The 23,338-nt window shown below is 53.5% G+C and overlaps 8 protein-coding genes across 8 annotated transcripts; 2 read left to right on the top strand and 6 right to left on the bottom strand.

Annotated features, from left to right (window-relative positions):
• Nucleotides 1–1,003: 1,003 nt before the first annotated feature.
• CTAM01_12102 (uncharacterized protein) lies at nt 1,004–1,830 on the bottom strand (the record flags this gene model as incomplete). Its single annotated transcript, XM_060528109.1, has 3 exons — nt 1,004–1,158; nt 1,399–1,531; nt 1,732–1,830. 3 exons carry the CDS (start codon nt 1,828–1,830, stop codon nt 1,004–1,006), a joined length of 387 nt encoding a protein of 128 aa, XP_060377242.1.
• Nucleotides 1,831–3,142: 1,312 nt separating this feature from the next.
• Nucleotides 3,143–5,227, bottom strand: CTAM01_12103 (uracil phosphoribosyltransferase; the record flags this gene model as incomplete). The annotated part of the gene is made up of 1 exon (XM_060528110.1): nt 3,143–5,227. The coding sequence occupies one exon, from the start codon at nt 5,225–5,227 to the stop codon at nt 3,143–3,145; it is 2,085 nt and encodes a 694-aa protein (XP_060377243.1).
• Nucleotides 5,228–6,153: 926 nt separating this feature from the next.
• Nucleotides 6,154–8,228, bottom strand: CTAM01_12104 (major facilitator superfamily transporter; the record flags this gene model as incomplete). The annotated part of the gene is made up of 3 exons (XM_060528111.1): nt 6,154–7,233; nt 7,326–7,943; nt 8,004–8,228. 3 exons carry the CDS (start codon nt 8,226–8,228, stop codon nt 6,154–6,156), a joined length of 1,923 nt encoding a protein of 640 aa, XP_060377244.1.
• Nucleotides 8,229–8,810: 582 nt separating this feature from the next.
• On the bottom strand, nt 8,811–8,930 carry CTAM01_12105 (uncharacterized protein; the record flags this gene model as incomplete). The annotated part of the gene is made up of 1 exon (XM_060528112.1): nt 8,811–8,930. One exon carries the CDS (start codon nt 8,928–8,930, stop codon nt 8,811–8,813), a length of 120 nt encoding a protein of 39 aa, XP_060377245.1.
• Nucleotides 8,931–10,862: 1,932 nt separating this feature from the next.
• Nucleotides 10,863–13,252, bottom strand: CTAM01_12106 (fungal specific transcription factor domain-containing protein; the record flags this gene model as incomplete). The annotated part of the gene is made up of 4 exons (XM_060528113.1): nt 10,863–12,107; nt 12,164–12,631; nt 12,724–13,083; nt 13,142–13,252. 4 exons carry the CDS (start codon nt 13,250–13,252, stop codon nt 10,863–10,865), a joined length of 2,184 nt encoding a protein of 727 aa, XP_060377246.1.
• A 3,942-nt stretch (nt 13,253–17,194) lies between these two features.
• CTAM01_12107 (homoaconitase) lies at nt 17,195–19,926 on the top strand (the record flags this gene model as incomplete). The annotated part of the gene is made up of 7 exons (XM_060528114.1): nt 17,195–17,206; nt 17,277–17,568; nt 17,645–18,033; nt 18,090–18,800; nt 18,861–18,880; nt 18,936–19,375; nt 19,436–19,926. The coding sequence occupies 7 exons, from the start codon at nt 17,195–17,197 to the stop codon at nt 19,924–19,926; spliced, it is 2,355 nt and encodes a 784-aa protein (XP_060377247.1).
• Nucleotides 19,927–20,262: 336 nt separating this feature from the next.
• CTAM01_12108 (uncharacterized protein) lies at nt 20,263–21,159 on the top strand (the record flags this gene model as incomplete). Its single annotated transcript, XM_060528115.1, has 1 exon — nt 20,263–21,159. One exon carries the CDS (start codon nt 20,263–20,265, stop codon nt 21,157–21,159), a length of 897 nt encoding a protein of 298 aa, XP_060377248.1.
• A 227-nt stretch (nt 21,160–21,386) lies between these two features.
• CTAM01_12109 (uncharacterized protein) lies at nt 21,387–22,899 on the bottom strand (the record flags this gene model as incomplete). The annotated part of the gene is made up of 2 exons (XM_060528116.1): nt 21,387–22,766; nt 22,828–22,899. 2 exons carry the CDS (start codon nt 22,897–22,899, stop codon nt 21,387–21,389), a joined length of 1,452 nt encoding a protein of 483 aa, XP_060377249.1.
• Nucleotides 22,900–23,338: the final 439 nt, after the last annotated feature.

The following is a 23,338-nucleotide window of genomic DNA, read 5'->3' on the forward strand; positions in this document are numbered from 1 at the left end:
ACTTTCAAAACATGTGTTCTAGAATATAGATACCATACCTCGCGTTTGTGCCGCGCGCGTGTGCGTGTGCGTGTGCGTGTGCAAGTGCGTGTGTGTGTGTGCGCGCGATACAGCGTCGCATTCTGGAACAAAGCTTGTGAGGGAGATATCACGTCCCCGTCCCTGTCTCTCTTACACCCATGGGCCATGGATCACGAAGGACGAACTTCAGATGGCGTCTTTTGTGCGTCTTTACGGATACGTCGAAGCGTCTTTGCCCTGGAAGGCGACTATCCTATCTCAAATCTGTGTCTGTATCTGTACCGCGGCGTAGGGCCCTCCACCCCTGGTCAAGTTTGATAGAGATAGGCGAACCCTGCGGCTGGTCTGCATGTCGCGATATCGCAGGCATCCTCCGACTCGGGGAGGGAAGATAGAGTTTTTCCCTCCCAAGGTGGTCAGATACGATTTCGTATCATCTCTATCTGAGGCTACTCTTTCATCGCTGCTAGTTTTTTTCGTGCTTGTGATGGATGATTGTGTGGTTGCTTTATCGTGGGCTTTTTTGCGCCTTGCGATATGGGGGAGATGGTACGACGTGGGGAACGCCAGTATGGGAACAGGTTGAAAATCATGGCGAGTCAGACAGACGTCTTGACTCTTGCGGACTGACAATACCCGCACAGGCGGGCAGACTAGTAACTTGTAAAGTTGCTGGATCGTCATCGCTCCGGGTTAACATTAACCACATCACACAGCCAAAGCATCCTATGTATCGATCATTGGAGAGATGGGAAGTGTTCACTAGCTGCTTGAGCCTAAGACGACCTACGAAGGCAGAGTATTCTATCAGGGGGAAGGATGCTTGGCGGCAGGAAACCTCGTGGGCTTCGGTGCGCACCTGTCATCACCTCACTTCGAGTCCTTCGACGCCGGCGGAATTACCGACCGGGGAGAAAATGTTTTGACTTTTTTTTCTTGGTGCGCTGTTGTTCGGCCGGGGAGATTAAGGGCGGAGGAATGGTTACTGCCGAGGGCCGGGCGGGTAACACGGGTATTTCTCGACCATGGTTTCGAGCGGGATCACTTCCGGGCCCGAGCAGAGCGGTGCAGAGTTGCAGACGGAGGCGCCGTTGAGCTTTGATGCGGTCTGTTTCTTCTTGGGAAGTACGAAGTTCGCTGGTAGAGTTTCATGGATGACTTATGGACTTGTGACTTTACGTTCCTTTCGTCATTCCTTATCTTAGGAAATCGTGATGCTGGGGGTTGTGTCGAGGGGAGTTTATCGTCAAGGCTGATGAGGGTCTCGATGTTGAACCTGCGGAGCAAGGTGAGGAGAATCTGTATTTAGCAGATGAATATTAAGCATGATCTTTCTCAAGCTCTCTCCTGTGCCGGGGGCTCTGCCAGGCCCTTGACGGCGAAGAGCCGCAATCTTCATCCGCGAGAGATATTGCAGCTTCCTCTTTAGAGTTCTGAGGAACGACGCCGACGTCTTGCTGATGGCGCGCATGTTGATGCTGCCATTCAGTAGCGTCGAGTCCCCCTTGAACTGAGAGTAGTGAAGAAGGAGGCGGTCTCGGGTAAAAGCAGTTGACTCTTCATGTCATTTATTTCTCACTTTTGGTCCGATAGCCAACTGTGAGCTACCATCTTCAATAGACGTCACAAGAATGTAACACAAGGCTGCTATTGGAAAGATGCCTAAGAGTGAGGCCCTCTCTTGCAGATATCTTCAGTCTCGTCTTCAACCCCGATGGCCACCACTGCCTCTTCCGCGACCTCTCCATGGACCAAGCCGTGTCTTATTGGCAACGGTTTGATCTCCTTGGCAAACTCAGGCCCGTCCATCCATGTAGTCTTCGGCGACAGTGTAATATTTTTTGAGTTTCCTGCCATTGTCGATCCAGACACCAGAATCTCGGGGCTCGATGCTAGGTGAACGAACAAGATACAGCAACAGACGCATGCGAAGAGAAACAATGTAGAGATTACCTAAAGTCCTGTCAACAACTTTGAGAACTCGACTTCCTCTGGCAGAATATTTGTAACCTCTTGGGTTTTTTTGTTAGGTATGAAAGCCTCCTCGAAGTTTCCGCATGGTAGCTGGCTTACACCTGAGTACATCTTCTTAAGCTGCCCGGAACGAGAACCGATCGTATGTAGATCTATAGTCCTGATGAGCATACCTGAACCCGTTCCCATGTGCTCGAAACTCGGGCCACTGAGATATTAGGAGGATAGGTCGAGGATGGCGGTATCGTTTCGGCCTCCCGTAATCCTTCCTTTGTTGAAGGCTGGAGGAAAAGAGAATTGTGTAATCTCTAAATAGATGCAGTAATCTGGCAGTGTCCTTCTTAAACTCCCTTAAACTCCGAATTCTATACGCATGACGAAGAGGAGAAGCTACAATCATGGCCTCCCGCCTTTATAGTTGATCTCGTTCAGCCCAAGCACTGAATTTGGGACGGCGGATTATGTTGCCTTAGCGGGACGGCAGAGAGACATCTTTTAGACCAAGGTGAAAGCCGCTTGGACACGAAGATTCTAGCCTCAACGCTCTTCCAGATCTCAACTTCTTGTAGTCTATGGCATAGCGTCCCAATCCAACTACTTATTTTAGACTTGCCCCTTGAGAATTATCGGTAACCTCTCAGGACTTGGCTGTTGAGTCAACATAAGGCTGTCAAGGCTAGATATCGAACACATGGTATTTGTATGATTGATTGACCAATATACGATCAGTTGACCAAAAGTCTTTTGCTATGGGTTGGAATCACACAAACCACTCAACTCTCAACTCGGCTGTACATCAGGGTAGTAAGTATAGTCAGAAATAGGTCCTCGACGCGACTAGTAAAGAGCTTGTGGTGTACTTCTTCACCGACCCATGATGACCCCTCCTGATGCTTATACACAGTCATAAGTGTATTCATTGATCAATTTTTCTTTGACCACTTCACTCGGCAGGGTCACGCAAATGTTACAAGTTTAAGTCCATCTCAGTGTTGATAAAGTACCAATCCAAAGCTGCAGGACCAGCAACATATTTTATGCGTCCAACGAGCCTCTAGGGCATAAATCTATCCCACACTTACACGGCCTCGTAGTCCAACACCGCAACTTGCCGCCCTCCCACCCTGACACACAATCCCCCTGAATATCAATTTAAATGTGTAGTGTTGAATAGCCGGTTGCCAGTGTCCGTGCCCCCGATTCCAGGGAACTTGTTGTCCGACAACCGAAGTGCGACGAGACTGAGATCTCCTTTGCGAGCAAGTGGCTCTAGGACATCCGAGATGGCCTTGGCCTGAACAACACCGGCCACAATGACGATGCGAATCTCCAGCTTCAGCCTCCGAACACGGTCGACGAACCCCTTGATTGACTTGCCGCTGTTGACCACCGAATCAACCAAGAGCAGCGTGTTCACTCCCACAAGAGTCTCCTTCGTGAGCTCGGAGGCACGGTTGGCGTGGATGAAGATGGCATGGGGGAACACCTCGCTGACACCAAGGGCCATGGGTTCACCACCGCGCATGAGAGCAACGATGGCTGTTCGGCTCTCGTCGACAAGTCGATGACCATCGGTATTGTAGCCCTGAACATGAGGTATAGGATATGTCTCTAGGCCGCGCAGCTCCGTCAGGAACTCGGTGGCGAGGTACCGCCCGACTTGCCCATGGGCCGCTCTGAGACTAGGACCGGCCACAGACGCGTCGCGTGTCGCAGTCATGAGAAGTTTGGCTGCACTCTTGTTCGTGGCGTGCAGAACCTGGAGGTTGGCGTAGCGGTATAGGATAGATTCCACGAAAGTTTGGCCAGAGATGTCGACAATCGGTAAATGCTCTGGATCAAGGCGGGGTGAAGAATGAATCGGGACCAAAGCCTGTCTTGGACGGAAGTTCTTGTCGCCAGTAATAACCCTGGTCAACTCAGCGTCCATAGTCTTGCTTCTAGAACGCTCCTCGCCGACGACGACGATAGCTTGGTCGGCCCTCTTGAGCATGGGCAAGTCCATCGGACTGTCTCCGAAAGCCCAGACAAACACACCTTTACTTTGCAGATGAGAGACAACGACGGCCTTGGCCTCAGGAGTAACAACGTAATCATCGGAAAAGCGGCCCCCACCGATGATCTTAACGTCATCATCGAGGCCCTCTCTCTCCAATATCAGTTTCCAGATTCGACGAAGGCCACACGTGGCGATGACGATGCCAATGCCGCGATGGCACTTGACGGCGTGAATCAGGGCCATGAACTCCGGGTACAGCGAGACAGCAGCGGCGACTTCCTCGCATACTTCGTCAAAGGCGCTTTCGACGTACTCATACAAAGCCATGGCCCGGTGAAAGAAAGCCAAGGAGTAGTCGTTGTTTTCGCTGAATAGCCTCTTCAGGGGACATATGAGGTCGTCCCAGAGCCAATGCTTTCCAAAGTTCTCCGGACCATCCCATACACAGTCAGGGTATCGCCTCCGCGAAGTTGCCTTGAGCCTCTCCCAGAACATCGAGCCCGTGTCCGCTGCGCACAGCGTTCGATCCGCGTCCAACACCAACACCGTATCCAACCGATCGCGGCCTGGGCCCGAAAAAAGCAATCGATCAGTCTCGCTTCTTACACGACGAAGGTTCTCTTCGTCTGTTGTCTCAATATTGCGCAGCATGTGTTCAATGCCGTCAGAAGAATGAGGCCCGCCGAGATACAGCGGCATGAAATGCATGTCATTCAGACGAGAAAGACGTGATAGAGCGGCGATTTCGGAATTCTTCCATTGTGCGAGGTGATGAGGTTGTAGTTCAGGGCGCGTTCGAAGTTCATCGTAAGTTCGTTGATCCCATAGACTGATAGCGGGCATGTCCAGGTAGAGGATGTGGGTGTAGACGCGCAGGTCAGCGTCGGTCCACACAACGTCATGGGAGGGAGGTTTGTCGTTCCAGAATGAGTAATGGCCGGTGACAATTCCAATACGCCCAGTCGCGGTACATTCATCGGCAACACATTGAATGGCTTGCTGTCGTTTTCGGGTCTTCGCGTCGTTGTGAAGTCGCTTGAATGCTTCCAGGCCGCCGTCGACGAGGTTCCCAATGACCTCAGACCCCTCATAGTACTGGAACCGATCTCCAAAACCGAAGTATGTCTTGAGACGGCACAAGACGTAAGACTTACCACTACCAGGAAGGCCGTATAGGCCGACGATGGTAGGCTTCTTGACGGGAGAGGTAGTATTGGAATTGGAGGCAGGCATATTGATAGCGGATGGAGAATGAGTTGTTCAGCTGATCTCAGATGAAGTGGCTATCCTTGGTCGGAATGAGATTCGCTCAACAGAGCAAGACCAAGCGGCTCCAGTTCGGCTTATGTATAAGCTTGGAGCCTTCTCCAGCTTCGTGGTCTGAGAGGAAAAGGCTTCCTTGGGGCAGTCATGAGACAAATGGCGGAAAGGGCGATTGGTTTGTTGCAGGCAGAAGTGATTCCCAATGCTAGAGGCAAGAAGTGTTTGTCCGCATTATGGCAACTTGTTTGCCTACGTAGTGTCTTAGTCTGCCTAGAATCCCAAAGACTTTCTTTCTCACTTGTGATGGTAGATTCTCGGCCGTCATTTGCTTGGTGGTGATACCGGTGTTTGCCTTGAAAAATCCACCACAGCACCTCGGGGTTTTGAAAGCGGCTTTTTGCAAGCTAAGTAATTCCTATGCTCTTGGACGTATAAGTAGCTATGAGAATATGTGATCAATCAGCAATGAGGCGTTTCCGTCTAAGGTATCCCAACCAACGGCAACAAAATCTCGTTTGTGACCGCTAGCCCTCCTTAAAGGCTAGCTGCTGTGGCGAAAGCGACATGCAATGTTTAAGGCAATCTCATATTTCCCTAGATTTATGTATTCCTCCTTTTTTTTCCGGCAAAAGAAAGTTGGTTCCTTGAGGTTGGAATACATAGTAGACAGCAGAACAAGCTGGTGGTTGAGGAGGAGCCCGTCGAACGTGCGCATTGCCCCTGTTAATTGTTCTGAATAGTTGGCTTTATTAGATTTGCCTCCTCAACTATTTCTTGATTTTAGATAAATTTACATTACATTAAATTTCCTTGCATCGAGAGGGGTATCATGCTATCATACAAAGAGTTCTTCCCGTGCCTAAATTACCTATGCAATATCCCGTCCGTCCATTCATCTAAATGTGTTTCGTTCCCTCTGTGTCGAATCCAACGGTCGTGGCCTCATCCTCTTGCCTCAAGGCCGCACCATCATCGCCACGGCTCAGACTCCGCCCCCTTGGTTTCTCGACATCCTCGACATCCCGTTCGCTGCCCTCATCAAGTTGCTTCTCCTTCTCCCTCTGTGCCTCAGCAGCAACGGTAGCCGCCACAACCCCAGAAACCCCGCCAACAGCAGCCGCAGCCTCAGCCGCCTCGGCATCCTCCTTGGCCTTCTGCTTCGCCTGCTGCTCCTTCTTCACGCTCTTCCACTCCATACCACCAGCTCCGATGAACACGGAGCAAACCATGACCAGCGCAACCACGAACACAACCTTCAGCGCTCCGTTGTAAGCCTCCAACACAGGTCCTTTCACATTGTCCGGCAGATCTGTCAGCGATGTCGCGCCGGTAGTTTGCAAGTTGATTCCCTCGAGCCCAGGCAGCCCCTTGATCCTCTTCACAAGTTCGTTGTTCAGCACCGTCTGCCCAACCGAGATAAACACGGCGCCACCGAGCGTCTGCGAGAAGAACATGATACTCGCGCCCACAGGCACGTCTTTCAGCTTAAGCACCGTCTGTGCAGCAAGATTCGGCGCCTGGAACGTCATGCCCTGCCCGATACCGTAGATGACCTGGTACGCCGCCCACTTTGCCGTGCTCGTATCCACCTCAAGCGTCGTCATCAAGCCCGCGCCGACAGACATGATGCAGATACCGACGAGCATCACGGGCGTGTAGTACCCAATCTTAGTGATGACGCCTCCTGATACGGCTGCGAAGACGGTCATGGAGAGAACCATGGGGAGGGTGCGGACGCCGGACTCGACGGCTGTAAAGCCCTTGATGGCCTGGAGCCAGATGGGGAGGTAATACGCCATCAACATCATCTGTCCGCCGAGAGAGAAGGCAGCCCAGGCGGCGAAGGCGATGGAGCGTTGACGGATAATGCGAGGTGGGACGGTCGCAGTATTGGGGAGGAGGATCTGGATGGCGATGAAGGATAGGAGGAGGACGACGGCGAGGACCAGGAGGGCAATGATTCGCCCGTTGCTCCACTGCGATTTATTAGTGAATATTTCTACTTGTAGGGCAATGGGCAATAAGGTGGAAGATAGGAGTGAGAAGAAGGGAAAATCGTGGTACTCACAGCATACTCAACACCACCCCACTGCAACGCAAGAAGCAAGCAAACAACGCCAGGAATAAACACCGACGTTCCCGCAAAGTCCAACTGCTTCAACTTATCCCACAACGAAGACTCGGTAAGATTCTGCTCCGGCGGCCTCATCACAAACGCAATCACCACCAGCGCGACGCCCCCCAGTGGCAGGTTGATATAAAAGCACCACCGCCAGGTGACCTTTGTCGTGAACGCGCCGCCAAGTAGTGGCCCGATGACGGACGCAATACCAAACACGGCCCCGAAGGCGCCCTGATACTTGGGGCGACGGTGCAGCGGGACGGAATGGACCATGACGACGATGGTGCCCGCAAAGATACCCGCGCCGCCGATGCCTGCGATGGCGCGGCCGACGATGAAGGCGGCGCTATCGGGAGCCGCGCCGCAAACGGCGGAGCCGACCTCGAAGAGGACGACGGAGCAGAGAAAGACGCGCTTAATGGGAAAGAAGGCGTAGAGCTTGCCGAAGAGGAGCTGGAAGGCGCAGGTTGTCAGGAGGTAAGCGCTTCCGTACCAACCTATGTCGGTGACGGAGTGAAAGTCGTCTGTGATTTGGGGGATTGCTGTGGCGATGATGAGGCGATCCTGTTAGTGGTGTTAGTCTCGTGGGAAAGGGGATAAAGAGGATTCTGAGGGAGGTAATACCAATGCAACGAGGAACATGGACACCAAGATGGACAACATGATTAGGAAGAGCTTCACGCCCTTTGGGTACTGAATCGATCGCGTCGTCGAGGTGTGCGTGAGAGCATGCTCGGCGGGTTGCTGTTCTTCTTCATCGTGGATTTTACTCGTCCGTGATGAGGTCGGCGGTTCGCTCGTTGGCGTCGTGGCGGGAACTGCGCCCTTGTCGCGCTTTTTGAAGAACATGGCAATAGGTTCGATCTGTTGTTCGTTCGTAGTCGTCCAGCCCAGGAAACCCAAAGCCTATAAGCTTTCGATCTTCTCTTTTTGTCTCCCAAAGTTGACGGTCTCGGCTCGTAGTCGACACTCTTGATACAAGTTCAACTCAATGTCTCTCATTCAGAACTCTGTAGATCTCGAAAACCTTCTTGACATGAACCAGAGGGGTAGTCGAGGGATGCGTAAGGAAGTCGGCGACGATGGAGAGATAAGTAGGCAAGCAACACGTTCGAAGAGAAAAGAGTCATCCCAAGTACATATATCGCATTTCCCCTAAACAAGACAAAACAAGCCTATTCGAAACAAACAAAACGAATTACCCCCCGAAAAAGGACGTAAGAAACGTCCGGTCACGACGAAGAGACGACCTAACGCATGTCCGCATGACGAGGACGACTCACATCCAACACCCGTTCGGGGATTTCTATTCTCCTTTCTTTCTTACCTCCTTACTCCCGCCAATGACAGCAAAGCACCAGACCAAAGAACCACCCTAAAAGAGCCTCCAATCTTGGCTCCCGCCCGCCCGCTCGTGTCTAGCCACGCGACCTAGACCCCAAAGACCCAAAGAACTTGAATGAGTCTAGGTCGGTCTGACTCTGAGCCAGGCTTCATTCCGAAATGTTTCCTGGAATGTGCCTGATTATGATGGCCTTCTTCGCGGCTCATGCTTACGTACCCACAATGACTTATCCACAAGTTCACCAAAGTCCATCCAACAAGAGAAATGCCGGGCGATTCTCGGATCTCAGTATTTCTCAATCGTGAGGGAAACCATACCCGCTTGTAGACGGATGTAAGCCAAGCGTATACGTGGGTAAGCAATCGGCATTTTCAATGCCGATTCACATACCTCAGTCTTCACTGGCGCAGTAAGTCAAGCCTCACCGTAACGCTTAAAACCAGCAGACTGTCCAATTAGTTAAACGCCACGCGCAGCTGCAATTGGAAACGAAGAAAACAGAAGAGTGCGAAAAGGAGTGACACGCATGAAAAGGGAGTCGTCAACTCATCACTCCATACCGGCTCATCAGGCCAGACGGGGCCGAGCGGGCTTTGGTAAGCTCCAGGTGAGAGTCGTTAGCCCGGAACTTGGTATTGTGACTCTTGTGTGGCTCATCAGAACAAATAGAACCACGCAGGCGGACGGGCATTGAATCCGGTTCAAAACTAAACCATTCAAAGAACCCCCCAGCCACAATAAAAACCTCGGGGATTTCTACACCAAAATGGGTAAAGTCCCAACCCAACCTCGGTCCCGAAGACAAGGGGTCGGCTCACGGGTCCATCGTTCCCCGATGTGCCCGAGCCTCCGGTCGTTTGGTGCTCTTCACACACACGTTTCTACCAGACGGAATGAGGGGGAGTCGGGGTGAGTATTCCGCTCCGCTCCGTCTGCGGCCCAAAATACACAGCCCTCAGCCCTGAGTCCGCACTTGTCCTGTCCGTCTCCCGTTCCTTGATTTTCTTGGGATGTTTCTATTGACTTCCCCGATGTTACCCGCCTAAAAAAAGACAAATTATGACTCTTATGCTTCTTCTCGCACGGGCTCCTTTCCCGGGCCCGAACGAATCGGAGTCCTCCGCCTCGGGGGTTTACGTTTGAATAAGGCAGTTGGTTCACCAAAGATTCGTGTAAACTCGGGAACCAGAAGCCCGTCGTTGAGGTCATACGGACATGGCCGTCATTGATATATGCCCATTTGCGGGTAACTCCCTCTTCCCCATCCGGGCAACATTGCAGTTTTGTTTTTTGGAAGGAAAGTGTTAGTTAGGTAAGACGGGCATTCGGTAGATTCAGTATGTCCAGCGGCAGTTTACGGATCAATGCCTCTGTCTTCCCATGAACGGTGATCATGTACACCCTGGCCTATAGTAGAATCGTCTCGCAAATCGCAACTGGGCCGGGGGGACTTGGAAGATCATTCGCCGGGGGGTTGCGACCAGGGAGTCATTAGACTGACAAGTCGTTCCATCTGCCTGCCCGCGTCGTCAGCCCATAGGTGAATGCATATGCAAGTCTCGTATCCTGAGTGGCAGACAGGTAAGGCAGACAGGCACCAACAAGACTCAAGTGACGTTGTATGATGTACGGATAGACCCGTCAACACTGGAAACTGTGTCATCTCGGAAGAAGTCTCCGCAACTTCGCCGATGAAGACAAGACCACCACTGCCAATCTTGCCCCTTTTCCGGTGAGGAGGGAGCCACAAGGTCCCAAAGGCGACAAGCTCCATTCAGCTCGACAGGGGGCTCATAGTCAATCATCATGTCAAAACGGCTTCTGCCAGGGGAAGGGGGTGTACGCTTGGTCTTTCCATAGACTCCCGTCTATTTACCATTAGGTAGCTTCGTCATCTCATGGTACTATCGTTACAGAGGTGGGAGAGTTGTCTCTTTGTAAAATCCTAAACACCAAAAGACAAATCCAAATCCAAAGAATGCCCTCCGAGTGAATGACCCCTGGTCTCCTTTCTACTTCAACGAGAGATTGATTTGCAGATGCCCCGGGTCCCAACTCACTCCCTTTCTTTCCCATTTTCTACCCAGGCACCGGAGCTAGCACGACGTGAGAAATCCCAAATGATGCCTGCCACATGTTCACCATCCTCTATTCGTTGGTGGCACGCCAAAATTCCCAAATTGTCCAAACATGTTTGACGAAGACTGCTGGTTCATGTTACCGTTGGGGACACCCAAATCCGCCCACATGTCCAAATCGTAAAAGTTTGTAGTGTCGAGGAAATTGCCGAGGAATTGGTCCATGGGTTGATCGTTCCGCGGAGGGATCTCCATCTTCATCGTCTGTGCCGGCGAAGGCCCGCAAGACGACGCTTCTGAGCTCGTCTGCGGCACGGTATCCTGCAGTCGTGGGATGGCAACCGGTGTATCGTAGGGCAGGCCAAGTTGGACCAGCGCGCGCTCGCGTGCCCTCCAGGCCTTGAGCATGTACACACCCAGCTGGGTATTCTCCTTCTTGGACATGTCCCATAGCTCCTCGTGGTACTGATATATCCTGTCAACCACCTTCCACGCGCGGTCAGCCAATTTGCCTGTCGGTCTCTTGTATAGTTGTCCAGCCATGACGATGAAGACGTCGATTTGGAAGTGGAGCTTGAAGAACCACACAAAGCCGGTGTTCTCCATAAAGTCGTACAGCTCGACGTTGTGCTCGTGGTGCATGAGTGATATCCGGAACATGTTGTCCTGAACGTTGAAGATCTCGGTGCCGAATTCAGGCAGTTCGCGCATGGGGATCATCATCGCCCGCATCTTGTCAGTAACCATGGATCGGATCTTGGTCGCTACGATGTGGATGTTGCCAGCCAGGGGATCACAGTATCGCTTTTCGAGGGCTACGAGCTTCGCATCGAGGTTGTCAACCAGTGCCCGGTACTTGGCAAGCGAAGTCTGGGTCGCTATTTGAGAATCCTGGCTGTCATTTTCCATGGCGCCGAGAACGACGGCCTCGAAATCGGGGATGCGGTTTTCGACGATGAATCGACCAACTTCGTACAAGAGCAGGCAGAAGGCCATCTCTGTCGGGCCTTCACGAGGTTGAACGGGCTCGGTCGATCCGGGGAAGAGATCGGCATCGTTTACGTTCTGCGGCGTATTCGTGTCCCAGTTCCATGGCAGTAGCGTGTCGCAGAATCCCGATACCATGGCATATTTCGTGTCCAACATAATGATCTGCCACCAAAGTCGTCGTCGCATTTCGGTCTCGTATGGAGTGAGGTTGAGCAGCTCTCCGTCCCTGTGAAGTCCCATCTTTTGCGCAATACGAATCAACACACCACTGAGCACCCAGGCCGCATGACGGTTATATCGCCCCTGAAGAGATACCTGTTTGCTGTTAGTAAGACGAATTGACTATTATGGCGGAAAAGATCGCGACGGACCAGGTAGAGTATCAAAGCTTGCAGCGTCATCAAATCATGGTTCTTAAGGAAATTGACCTTGGTCAATGCCGCCTTGACGCCAGCAGTGAACTTCTTGAGCGCCTCCTCTTTTGACATATCCAGCATCTGTCTGGCTTCTGACTCAGTCATGGTAAGAGATGCGACGAGGTAGATGGCAAATAGCAGAGCCTGGGCATTGTTCGCGACATTGGAGTGGTTCGCGGCCGCTTCCACGACCAAGGGTTGCAGACTGGGTACGTGAATGAGTTTGGTGATTGGGTTGACCCTTTCCAAAAACACCTGCCAAAGTCTGAATATCTGAACGGGGGATGGAGTAACGTCCTCCAAGTCGATCGCGGCGATGTCGTTTAGAAGTAGATCTACGTTGTCGTCGGGGGTTACGGCGTCGGATCCTAGAACACTCTGTTCCTCTTCCTCGGCTTCGATGATTTGTCGCATTGCGGTCAACTACGAAGAGGTCAGACCTAGCCGGCACAGGCAGGGAGCGCGCGATGCGTAAAAGGGAGGCACATCGGACTACGAGCTTCGCGGTTACGCACCTGGTCATGCACTGTTGCCCACACATAACTGTCCATGAAGCGGACGCTGCCGTCTTCAACTACGACTTTGCCCGCCGGCTTCCAGGATGTCGTGGGTGGAGAAGTGTCCTCGGATACTGAAGCGGACCCCGAGGGCAGTGGCAGCTGTGGCATACTCGGCGATGGCCCAGCCGAAGAAGGCGTAGCAAATGTGGTGGGCGAAAGAGTCGCCCCCGTCCCCGGAGGCGTCGTATCGCTACCTGTCGTGGCATACTGTTTGAGTAGAGCCTCGCATCTAGCGAGTCTTTCTTGTAAGTCCTGGTTCGGCCTCCTGCGCTTGCGTGCGGGAGCTGGTGTTGAAGGTGTACATGTGACGTTGGCCTAATACGAGTCAGAACGTATTCGGGATTCTGTATCTGGACAAACGAAGGCAGCGCACCTTTATACAGTTAGAGCAGGGGGTGTTGCGGTCGCATTTGATCTTGCGATGTTGGCAGAGAACACAGGCTAGAACCCTCTGGCTCTTGTGTTGACTGGAGTTGGTACTCATTGGTAAGGCTGAGGCTGAAGAGCCTCGTGGTTATGCAGTGGTTGCCACGGGAAGAGTGTGAAACAGGACGGCGTCGTCCATGAACGGGGGGCAACAAGACCCAACCAAGTCTTTAACACGCGTGGGCGCGAGGCCCTTATGGATGATTCCCTAGTGGGCGGAGTCCGTCGGTGAGAAAGTTGCAAGGGGTATCCGTTCTAGTGTATCCGTAGTAGTAGAGAGATGAGAAAATAAAGATGTGGCGACGAGCTGAGACCCGAGGGGTAATAAATGCAAACGGATCTAGACGCGACCCTAAAGTGGGATGAAGGAAGCCCACCCCTCTTTGGCGAGGTTCACACAAGGCGGGCGCGTGCTGTGATCTGCCGCAGTGCCAAAGGTAAAGTTTTGGCTTAGAAATTGGCAGAAAGTGGAATCCCGGGTTTACTTGAGTCGCTTGGGTGGTTCCAGGCGTTGTCGATGACCAACCAGGGCAGAGATGGGCGCTAGAGACAACGACTTTGAATCGTTATGCTTCCCCGGGTGTGCGGTGCGGCGAAAGAAAGGTGGGAGAGGGAGGGGAGGGTGTCTGTGAGTCTTTCAAGCCAAACCCGTACGTGGGGAGGGTTGATCGTGGGCTGGTCCGGGACGAGCGGACGGGAGGCCTGGTCCAGGGTCGAGACAAGACAAGGTACGTTGGGTTGGAAACCAGGGCGCCTTGTTTGAAAAGACGCGTGTGCAGCGGTGTTGCGGGAGAGAAGGATGCCTGGCGGTAGATATGGATATTGGCTCCTTTAACCCCTGGCTTCGCTTTTTGCTCACCCTACTCGTTCCTGGCGGGATATGAGTTGCGACTTTTGGTGGGATGGATGTGGCAGGGCCGGACGTCAGATGTGAGTGTGTGAAGTGTGAACTGGGCGTGGAGTTTGGGGGGTGAGGGCGGCGGCGGTGCGGGACGCGGCGGCGGAATGCGAAGAGAGGAACGACAAGGGCTTAAGAGACTGTTGAGAGAGGTGTGTGAGGTGAGAGTGAGAGTGAGAGTGTGTGACACAGAGAGTATGTGTGCTGGCAGCCCTGCCGGTACGGAGTATGTAGTCTGGTCTTGTAATGTAAGGCAACGAGGCGTAGTCGCAGGACGGCGTCGGCGACAGCGGGCCAAGAGAAAGAAGTACGAAATTGGACGTCAAGGACTTCTGTAGTAGTATGGTATGAATCCGTTTGGTGAGGGTAGAAAGGTAGGGTGGTCCAGCAGCGGAAACGGGCGCGGGTCTCACAGTCACTCGGCCTGACTCGTCGGGATTCCAGGAAACCCGATGCAGCGCAACCCAGCCAAGATGGAGAAGTGACCACTCGTACGTGTCGGGAGCGTCTCACCGGTCTTTATCCGCCTGTCTGGCTCTTGGATCTCGACTATAGTGGTTGCTCAGGAAGAAGAATTTGCGCTTTTCGAGTTTGTTCAATGTTGTCTAAACGAGAAGAGAGTTCCGTCGTAATTCTGACAGGGACGACGTTGTTGCAATTTCGAACAACTGGAGAACCAACACCTTTGGGAAAGGGACTTGACAGACAGCAAAAGCTTAGGCAGAATGGAGGGGAAGAGAAAAGACAAGGGCAAGTCAAACAGGACAGGAGGGGTGGTGGATGTTCAGGTCGTCGGAGGGAACGGACGAAACGGCGGAGGAATGACGCCAATACCCTCCCACTACAGATGTAGGCCAGATGCCTAGGTGGACTTTGTGCATGTGCGGTCCGTCTACTGCCTACTCGACCTATGCGTCTCTGGTAAGGTAGTAGCGGCGGTAGGTCCAAAGCGGCCGATGGAAGGTAAGAGAACCCTGAGACAGCCAGGGCAACCTGTGTGAAAGCTGTGTGAAATGGTCCACCGAGGCCCGGAAGCTCTGGGCTTCTGGTTACACAGTATAAATGAGCGGGTGTGCCGATGGGGTAGCGATCGGGAGTTCGAGGATCAAGGAAGATCAGCTCCAGGGTTCTCAACGGCGACCACCTGCAAGGTCAAGTCAGATACGGAGTAGTGTGTGAACTGTACTGTAGAGGCGATGCGTGCGGATGCCGATGTAGGGCAGTAAGGATGAGGAGGGCTGGAACAGAGTGACGTGGGACGGAAATGGTGATGCCGTAAGGAGTTCGGGAACAATTGGAAGAGATCAACTTGAATTGGGAGATCCAAGGTCCAAGGAACTGGTAAGAGACATTTACTATACGGACGGATAGACACGAATAGCGATGAAGACAGGGGGCCGGGGTCACAGAGTTCCTGACAGATTCAACCCACGTCAAGGAGCCCTTTCTGCGGAGGTTCTTGGTGGGTTGCGGAGGAGAAATGACGGACGAGCATTGGATGGAGGGGGTGGACTGGAAAGTGAGCCCAGATGGAAACAAGAGGTCCGAGATCCTTGCCATGAAGGAGCATGAGCCACAATGAGCCATACCTGACGGTAGCTAACTACTCACAGTCTCCTACAAGTGAGAGAGATGCCAGCATCCTTAGGGTGAGGAATAAAGACCCTCCCTTTGGACATGCGTCTAAAATAGCGGACAACGCATCGCATCCATCATCTATTGGCTCTCTTTCCCCGTGCACTTATGAGGCAAGTGCCTATCCGGAGAGCCAAGCAACCGTTGGCTCTTGTGTCCATGGCCTCATATTTAGCAGCGGGCGATGCCCTGGCGGCATTGCGTCAAGGCACGGAGCCGGACCAGTTTGTATGGGCGCACTGCCGTACTCCGTAAGCAAGGTGGCATCCAAGGACCAAGGAACCCATACTGCGTAAGGGTGGTAAAGGTAGGTAAGAATTCATTCATCTCACGGGCTGTCAGTTGACACGTGTAATAGACACAGGGTGCCTTACTTGAGAGATGATGGTGGGCAGCTATCGGAGGGATGCAGGCCCGACCTTGAACAAATCGAACGCAAGCCGAGATCCAAGATGCCCGAAGTGCGAAGGGAGGGGGCTTTTTACTCGCCGAATCCGTGAGTTTTACGGCGGCTGCAGATTGTGCACAAGGAAATCCCGTCGTTCCATTGCATGCGGCTCATAGAATTGTGCACAGGTAGCAGCTCGCGACGAGAAATATGCAAATTGCACAAACCTTGAGGCATCTAATCACTCCGAACTTGATCAAGTGACCATTGGCACGTGCTGTCTTGCACAATAGAGACAGCAAGCCAGATCCCTACTTACATACTGCGTACAGTTTAGCCATCAACTGGGTGACATGTTGGTGATCAAGACATCGAGAACTCTCTGCCATAAGCATGCGTATCAGCACTGCCAGCGTCTTTGACAAGAGACTGGAGTTATCAGTTGGAATCCTGTTTTGCTAGCCTCCTCCTGCTTTTCTTCCGCTAGATATAGAACAGTATCGGCGTTGGGATCGTTCAGATCTGCTCGCCCGTCGAAAGCGCACCTGTAGTGTCTAAACCAGCAATCGTATCCGCAGACAGTCTGGAGACCCAGTAGACACTGGAGAGATTTGCGGAGTTTCAATTGACTCTTGTGAATGCCCCGCAGCTCACGGCGGAATTATATATCATGAGCCGGCATTTATCTCCGTGATCCGGGTACAGCCGGCGGTAATGCCTGCCTGCGGATGCGGCGTCGTATTCGTTACCGGAGCTCGTCGTATTTCTCGCTTTTCGGATCACCTCCACATCTCAAGGTTCTTTGTGCAATCCCGGTTCTTCTTATCGATAAGATACTGATGAGGATAGAGAAATCGATAAGGGATGCCGAAGAGGTGCCGAAGCCGACCAATCAGACCGCGTCCAAAGGTAATTTCACAGAACGGCAGCGGGAGCCCCACCCCGGCATCGGTCATTTCCCCACAGACTCCAAATTTTTGGATCCGGTTGCCGAACAGTCATGACCTTGACGACGTCGCGAATTGCCGGAGATCAAATTGTTCAACTTTTGGCCATTGGCCTACCCAATTGAAGTCGTAATGTTGCCCATTGTACGTGTGCCATCTCATACCACTGCTCCTTCACTACGAGGCTGTGCTAACCCCCCGTGTTTTACAACAGAGAAGAACAGTGGCGCTCCACGCCGCAAGGAGCTGCCGTCGCAGTCTCCTGCAGCGCCAGCTTCCCTCGCGATCGATCCGGCCCAGCTTCTACACGACGACGACCCGTCCCCGCCAGTATGCCTTTCACTCACAACTCGAAAACGCCGCGACTGCGACCGAATTCCTCTACACATCCGCCCCCAAAGTCGAAAACCCCCAGACGTTGACGGAGAAGATTGTCCAGCGGCACTCGCTAGGCCTCGCGCCCGGCAAGAAGGTCCGCGCAGGCGACTACGTCACCCTCTCTCCTGGTGAATATCCCTCCTCATCCTCCTATATGCATACGCATAAGAATACCACGAGCGCATCAGGCTTACAATTGGTAAGGGAAGTGCATGTCCCATGACAACACGGCGCCCATCAGCAATAAGTTTGTCTCCATCGGAGCGACCAAGATTCACAACCCCTCACAACTCGTCTGGACCCTCGATCACGATGTCCAAAACAAGAGCGAGGCCAACCTGAAGAAATACAAAAAGATTGAGGATCTCGGCAAGCAGCACGGCGTGGTATTCTACCCGGCCGGACGTGGAATCGGTCACCAGATCATGGTGGAAGAGGGCTACGCTTGGCCCGGTACCTTGGCTGTCGCGTCAGACAGTCACTCCAACCACTACGGTGGTATCGGGTGCCTTGGTACCGCGGTCGTCCGAACAGATGCCGCCGCCATTTGGGCCACTGGCCGCACATGGTACCAAGTTCCCCCTATTGCCAAGGTACGGTCTATCATCAGCCGTTGCTCAGGGGTTCGTCACTAATCTTGGTTGCTCAGATCACCTTGACCGGAGTCAAGCCCCCCGGTGTCACCGGAAAGGACATCATCGTCGCGCTCTGCGGCCTGTTCAACAAGGACGACGTCCTGAACCACGCCCTTGAGTTCACCGGCTCCGAGGAGACCATGCGAAGCATCCCCGTCGACGAGCGCATAACAGTCGCAAACATGAGCACAGAATGGGGCGCCTTGTCCGCGCTGTTCCCCATCGATCAGACACTGGAAAGATGGCTCCGCGCCAAGGCCACCACCGCGGCGATGCTCAACACAGATGCCGCCGTCAAGGGCCGCTGGACCCACGAGCGCATCGACGAGCTTCTCGAGAACCCCCTCACGGCCGACGCCGGCGCAACATACGCCAAGTCCCTCTACTTGAACCTCGAGACCCTGTCCCCCTTTGTCGCCGGCCCCAACTCCGTCAAGGTCGCGACGCCCCTGAAGGACCTGGAGGCGCAGAACATCAAGATCGACAAGGCTTACCTCGTCTCCTGCACAAACTCACGTGCATCAGACATCGCCGCTGCGGCGCGCGTCTTCCGTGAGGCTGCCAAGGACGGCCAACCCGCCAAGATCGCGCCGGGTGTTTCTTTTTACCTTGCCGCAGCTTCCACTGTTGAGCAGGCGGCTGCTGAGGAGGCTGGCGACTGGCAGACACTTATCGACGCAGGCTGCTCCGTATTACCTTCAGGATGTGGCCCGTGCATCGGTCTCGTAAGTTGATTGTCTCTTCAACCAGGAATGATGAATATGCTAATACATCTTCTTTCGTAGGGAACCGGTCTTCTAGAACCGTTCGTACTATCTCTTCTGCAATTTCCTGGAGAACGATGGCTAACAGACACGCAGGGGCGAGAACGGAATCTCAGCAAGCAACCGTAACTTCAAGGGCCGCATGGGCTCCACCGAGGCCAAGGCTTACCTGGCCAGCCCCGAGGTCGTCGCCGCGAGTGCGTTGAACGGCAAGATCGCCGGCCCCGGCTGGTACCAGCAGCCCCAGGGCGTGGACAAGGTCATCATCGGCGAGGGTGTAGGTGATATCACCGCCGACATTGCCATGAGCATCGACGACGCCCTCGACCAGCTCATCGCGCAAGCCGACAGCATGATTGCCGAGTCTGAGAAGGGCGTCGCCGGTGCTGCCGCCCCTGCTTCTGAGGAACCAGCTGCCGCCGCGGAGAGCGAGGAAGACAGCCTCACGGAGGTCCTCCCCGGATTCCCCGAAAAGGTGGAAGGCGAGATCATCTTCTGCGACCAAGATAACATGAACACGGATGGAATCTACCCTGGTACGTAGATCGGAGAGAACTCACACCCTCAACTACACGATCCTCTAACAAAAACAACAGGCAAGTACACCTACCAAGACAACGTCTCCGTCGAGAAGATGGCCGAAGTCTGCATGGAGAACTACGACACCTCCTTCCGCGACATCGCCAAGGCCGGCGACATCCTCGTGTCCGGCTTCAACTTTGGCACCGGCAGCTCCCGCGAACAGGCGGCGACGGCCATCCTGGCCAAGAAGATCCCGCTCGTCGTGTCCGGCAGTTTCGGCAACATTTTCAGCAGGAACAGCATCAACAACGCCCTCATGGGCGTCGAGGTGCCCAAGCTTGTGCAGCGCCTGCGCGAGACGTTCAAGAACGAGGGCGAGGACAAGGTGCTTACGCGCCGGACGGGCTGGAAGCTCTGCTGGGACCTGAGGCGGTCCAAGGTTATCGTCACCGAGGGCAGCGGCGAGAGCTGGAGCGTCAAGGTTGGCGAGCTGCCGCCTAATGTGCAGGAGGTTATTGCCAAGGGTGGGTTGGAGGCTTGGGTTAAGGCTGAGATTGAGAAGTAAAGAGGAGGCCTGGGTGAGATGAAGAGAGCGGGGGAGAAGAAAGATCGAGATGATCTGCCATTTACAACACTGTTTTGAGTACTGCTATTGGGATACAACGGATGAGGCTTGTTTGTAGATTTGGTTTCTGAAAAAAGAGTACGCAATGCACTGGGGAGTTCAAAGTATCCTACAGATGACTTGACTGAATGGCTGCAAGTGGCATTTTCCGAGGAACATCATACGCCTACCCAACCCGTGACTCTCCTAGGAGCAGCTAAAAACGCAGTGGATTTCTGTTGCTTATTTTCTCTTCCCCGGACGTCGCATTCAAGAGCCTCTCGGTACGGGTTAAAAATGCAGTGCTCATGCGCCACTAATAAAATCAGGGAGCCTGTGTCGAAGCGTCTCCAATCCCCTCGACCTCTTTGGAGGTGTCGAAATTGCAGTGCAAAAGCAGCCTTACTTTTATTCACCGAACTCGTGTTTGGGCCAATCGTATACGAAAGACCAGAAAACCTCCGCATCAGCGTCGAGTCTCATCCGGGAATGAGCCGACAACGAAGCTGTGACTGCCAGATAAGCTTAGCTGCTGCTGCATCAAGAACCCGATTGAGAGACAAGCACAGGTCGTACAACCACAACGTCACAGGAACCAAGAAACCAAACCAGCCTGTGAAAATAATATTTCCATCCTGTCCAACGGGATTCGGATTTCGAACGCTCCAATTCTTACATGGACCGAGGAAGTATCACCGTCCTCCTGCTGATCCGGGTCTCGCTGATCTGATGTTTGGGCATCAGTCCAGGTTCCCCAATCGTCCCTCGAGAAGGTGGAGTTTAATCGTTTTGGCTTTCCTCCTTGGAGCTCGTTTAGCTCGCTTTCTACAAGGCAAGGGAAAGCGAAAGCGAGGAATACGACCAGGCCGGGATAGAGCGAGAGGTGATCCAACTGGCAACGAGCGAAGAGAAAGCTTGGTCACAAATTCAGGTAGGTTTTATGCTTATCCATACACTGCAAAGTTTAAGAAATCAAAAATGGCGTGGGGTAGAAGCGAATACGATTGCAATCACATCCCCAATCCCGCGTATCTTTCGTACAATCCTCTCACAAGGTGTTTAAATAGTGGCAGCAAATACGGAGTACGCGGGTCAACGTCTTGGGGATTTTCAAAGGACCAGAAAAACAAGCTTTGTGACATTGGATCTTGCTTGGCTCGTTGCAACCCCAAAAGGTGGGCGGTGATCACCTGAGGGTGGGAGGGACGGTAAGATGGAAGGGATGGAAAGGGGGGAGGAAACGATCTGGGCATGTCGCATTCGGACCCAGAACGAGCCGAGCCTCACAAGTCGCATGGCTTTGGGTAGAGCAGACGACGAACATGGTCAGACGAACGGGCAAGGGATGAAGAGACATGGGCAGAGTTCTCAAGTACGAGTCTTTTGTTTTCTCTCTCATTGATCTGACGAGGTTGACCATCTCACGACGGCGCATCAAACATGCCCAGCCCATCAACCTCTGGACTCGACCCACGATCCTCTGCGCTGCCATCCTTCTCTCCTTCAGCCTCGGCAGGCACGACGGCCAAGGGCCTCTCGGTAGCAACCAGCGCCCTCCTCTTCGTCTTCTTCATCAGCACATTGTGCCGCCGGCTCTTGACGTGCTTTGTCCAGTCCTGCTCCGTGACGCACGTCGTCTTGCAGACCTCACACGTCCGCCGACACAGCGTGCGCTCCATTTGCGCCGTCGCTTCCCTGAGAACCTCCCGCGCCGTCTCCGACAGGTCCGCAGGCGCGGGCATGGCCTCGCCCTCGAGGAAACGCTTTGCGATATCGACGGCCGGTTCGGCGACGTTGGACGACCATTGCGACACGTCGGTGCTATTCATGACGAAGAGGTGATTCAGCGCACCCGGTTGCTCCTGGAGCAGGGGCACAATCTTGGTACGGATCCAGCGCGTTTGATACTTTGCGTATTGTCGGGTTGATGTCTTCATCTCCTCAAGGCCCGCGGCTCTGAGAGCGTCTAAGGTCTCTGAATCGGTGGCAGGATCGCTGGCGTTCAGGGCCTTGAGGTAAGGCGAAAACTCCTTGAAGCCGATCGACTGCCAGATACCGCGGGTGTAGTCCACCTCTTGGCCAGCGGCCTCCTTGGCCTGGACGTATTCATACATGGACTGTGTCTCGTCGTTGAGACCGACGGCGAGCATCTTATCCACGCGTTTATCGAGGCGCTCCTTAAGCACTTCAGGCTCGGAATACACCCAGAAGAGCAGTGTCTGCCAAGGGCTTGCACTATTACCACCTTGGGACGTGTTGTCGGCCGCCTTGCGCTGGCGCTGTTCTGCATAGATCTCCGACGCTGGGCGGCCGTGTTGGAGGTATATGTGCAGCGAGCGTGAGATCTTGCGCCTGTCGTTGGGATGCCACCGGTCTGCCATGACGGGATCGACTTCGCGCAACTTGGCGAGTATGACCTCGGTTGGTTCGTTGAGAATCGGAAACGAAGATGCGTCTTCATCCTTGACGTCTGCAGCGCTGTCTTTGGCTTTGTCATCTTCAGGGCCAATGAGCGTGTCTTCAAAGAGTAGCGCATTCGTGTAGTAGTGGGTTCCGCCGACGACGATGGGCAAGTTGCCCCGGCTGCGTATTTCGCGGATGACCTTGTTCGCTTCGCGCTTGAAGTCTTCGACTATCCAAGTGGGTCGGTCGAGGCCAATGTGATCGAGTAAGTGGTGAGGAACACCGCGGCGCTCTGGGGTGGTGATCTTGTTCGTGATGATGGGCAGGCCTTTGTACATTTGCATGGCGTCTGCGTTGATGATTTCGCCATTGTAGCGAGTCGCAAGTTCGACTGCGAGCTGCGCACAGATACTGTCAGCCAATACGCATGGTAATGAGACGACTGCTTCCTCAACTCACCTCTGATTTTCCAGTCCCGGTCGATCCCAAGATAACCACCAAGGGTTCCGCGGGCGCATTTCGGGCTGTCATGTTGCCAACAACATTGTGTATGAACCTTCGGCCTATCACAGACCGAAAGATCATACCCAGAGAACCACCGAGAAAGGACACGGGGGAGGTCTACAGCATCGCGACTGCAGATGCTGTTTCGTGTCCTGTGGTGGTGAGTCTTGGGTGACTCTGCGATGACTCTGAATGGTGACAGTTAGGTACTCGGAAATCTGGAGGAGATTGGGAGGCAGGTGGCATCAGAATGCGTCGGAACGCGCCAGAAGAAAAAAAGTTTAGCGGGCAGGCACTGGATTGGGTGGGCGCTGGGATCCCTGAAGACCCCTGGCTGGAAGCTCGAGCCGAAAATGTGGAGGAGCACAGCTTAAAGCTCTCCCCTGAATTCCCCAATTCCTAGGTCATTTTAGGAGGTATTAAGGTAATAGGTACTCTACGTACTAAGGTAAAGGCACTTGGGAGG

The sequence above is a fragment of the Colletotrichum tamarilloi genome, assembly GCF_030869305.1.
Source record: "Colletotrichum tamarilloi strain Tom-12 chromosome Unknown Scaffold_55.1, whole genome shotgun sequence".
Lineage (NCBI taxonomy): Eukaryota > Fungi > Ascomycota > Sordariomycetes > Glomerellales > Glomerellaceae > Colletotrichum > Colletotrichum tamarilloi.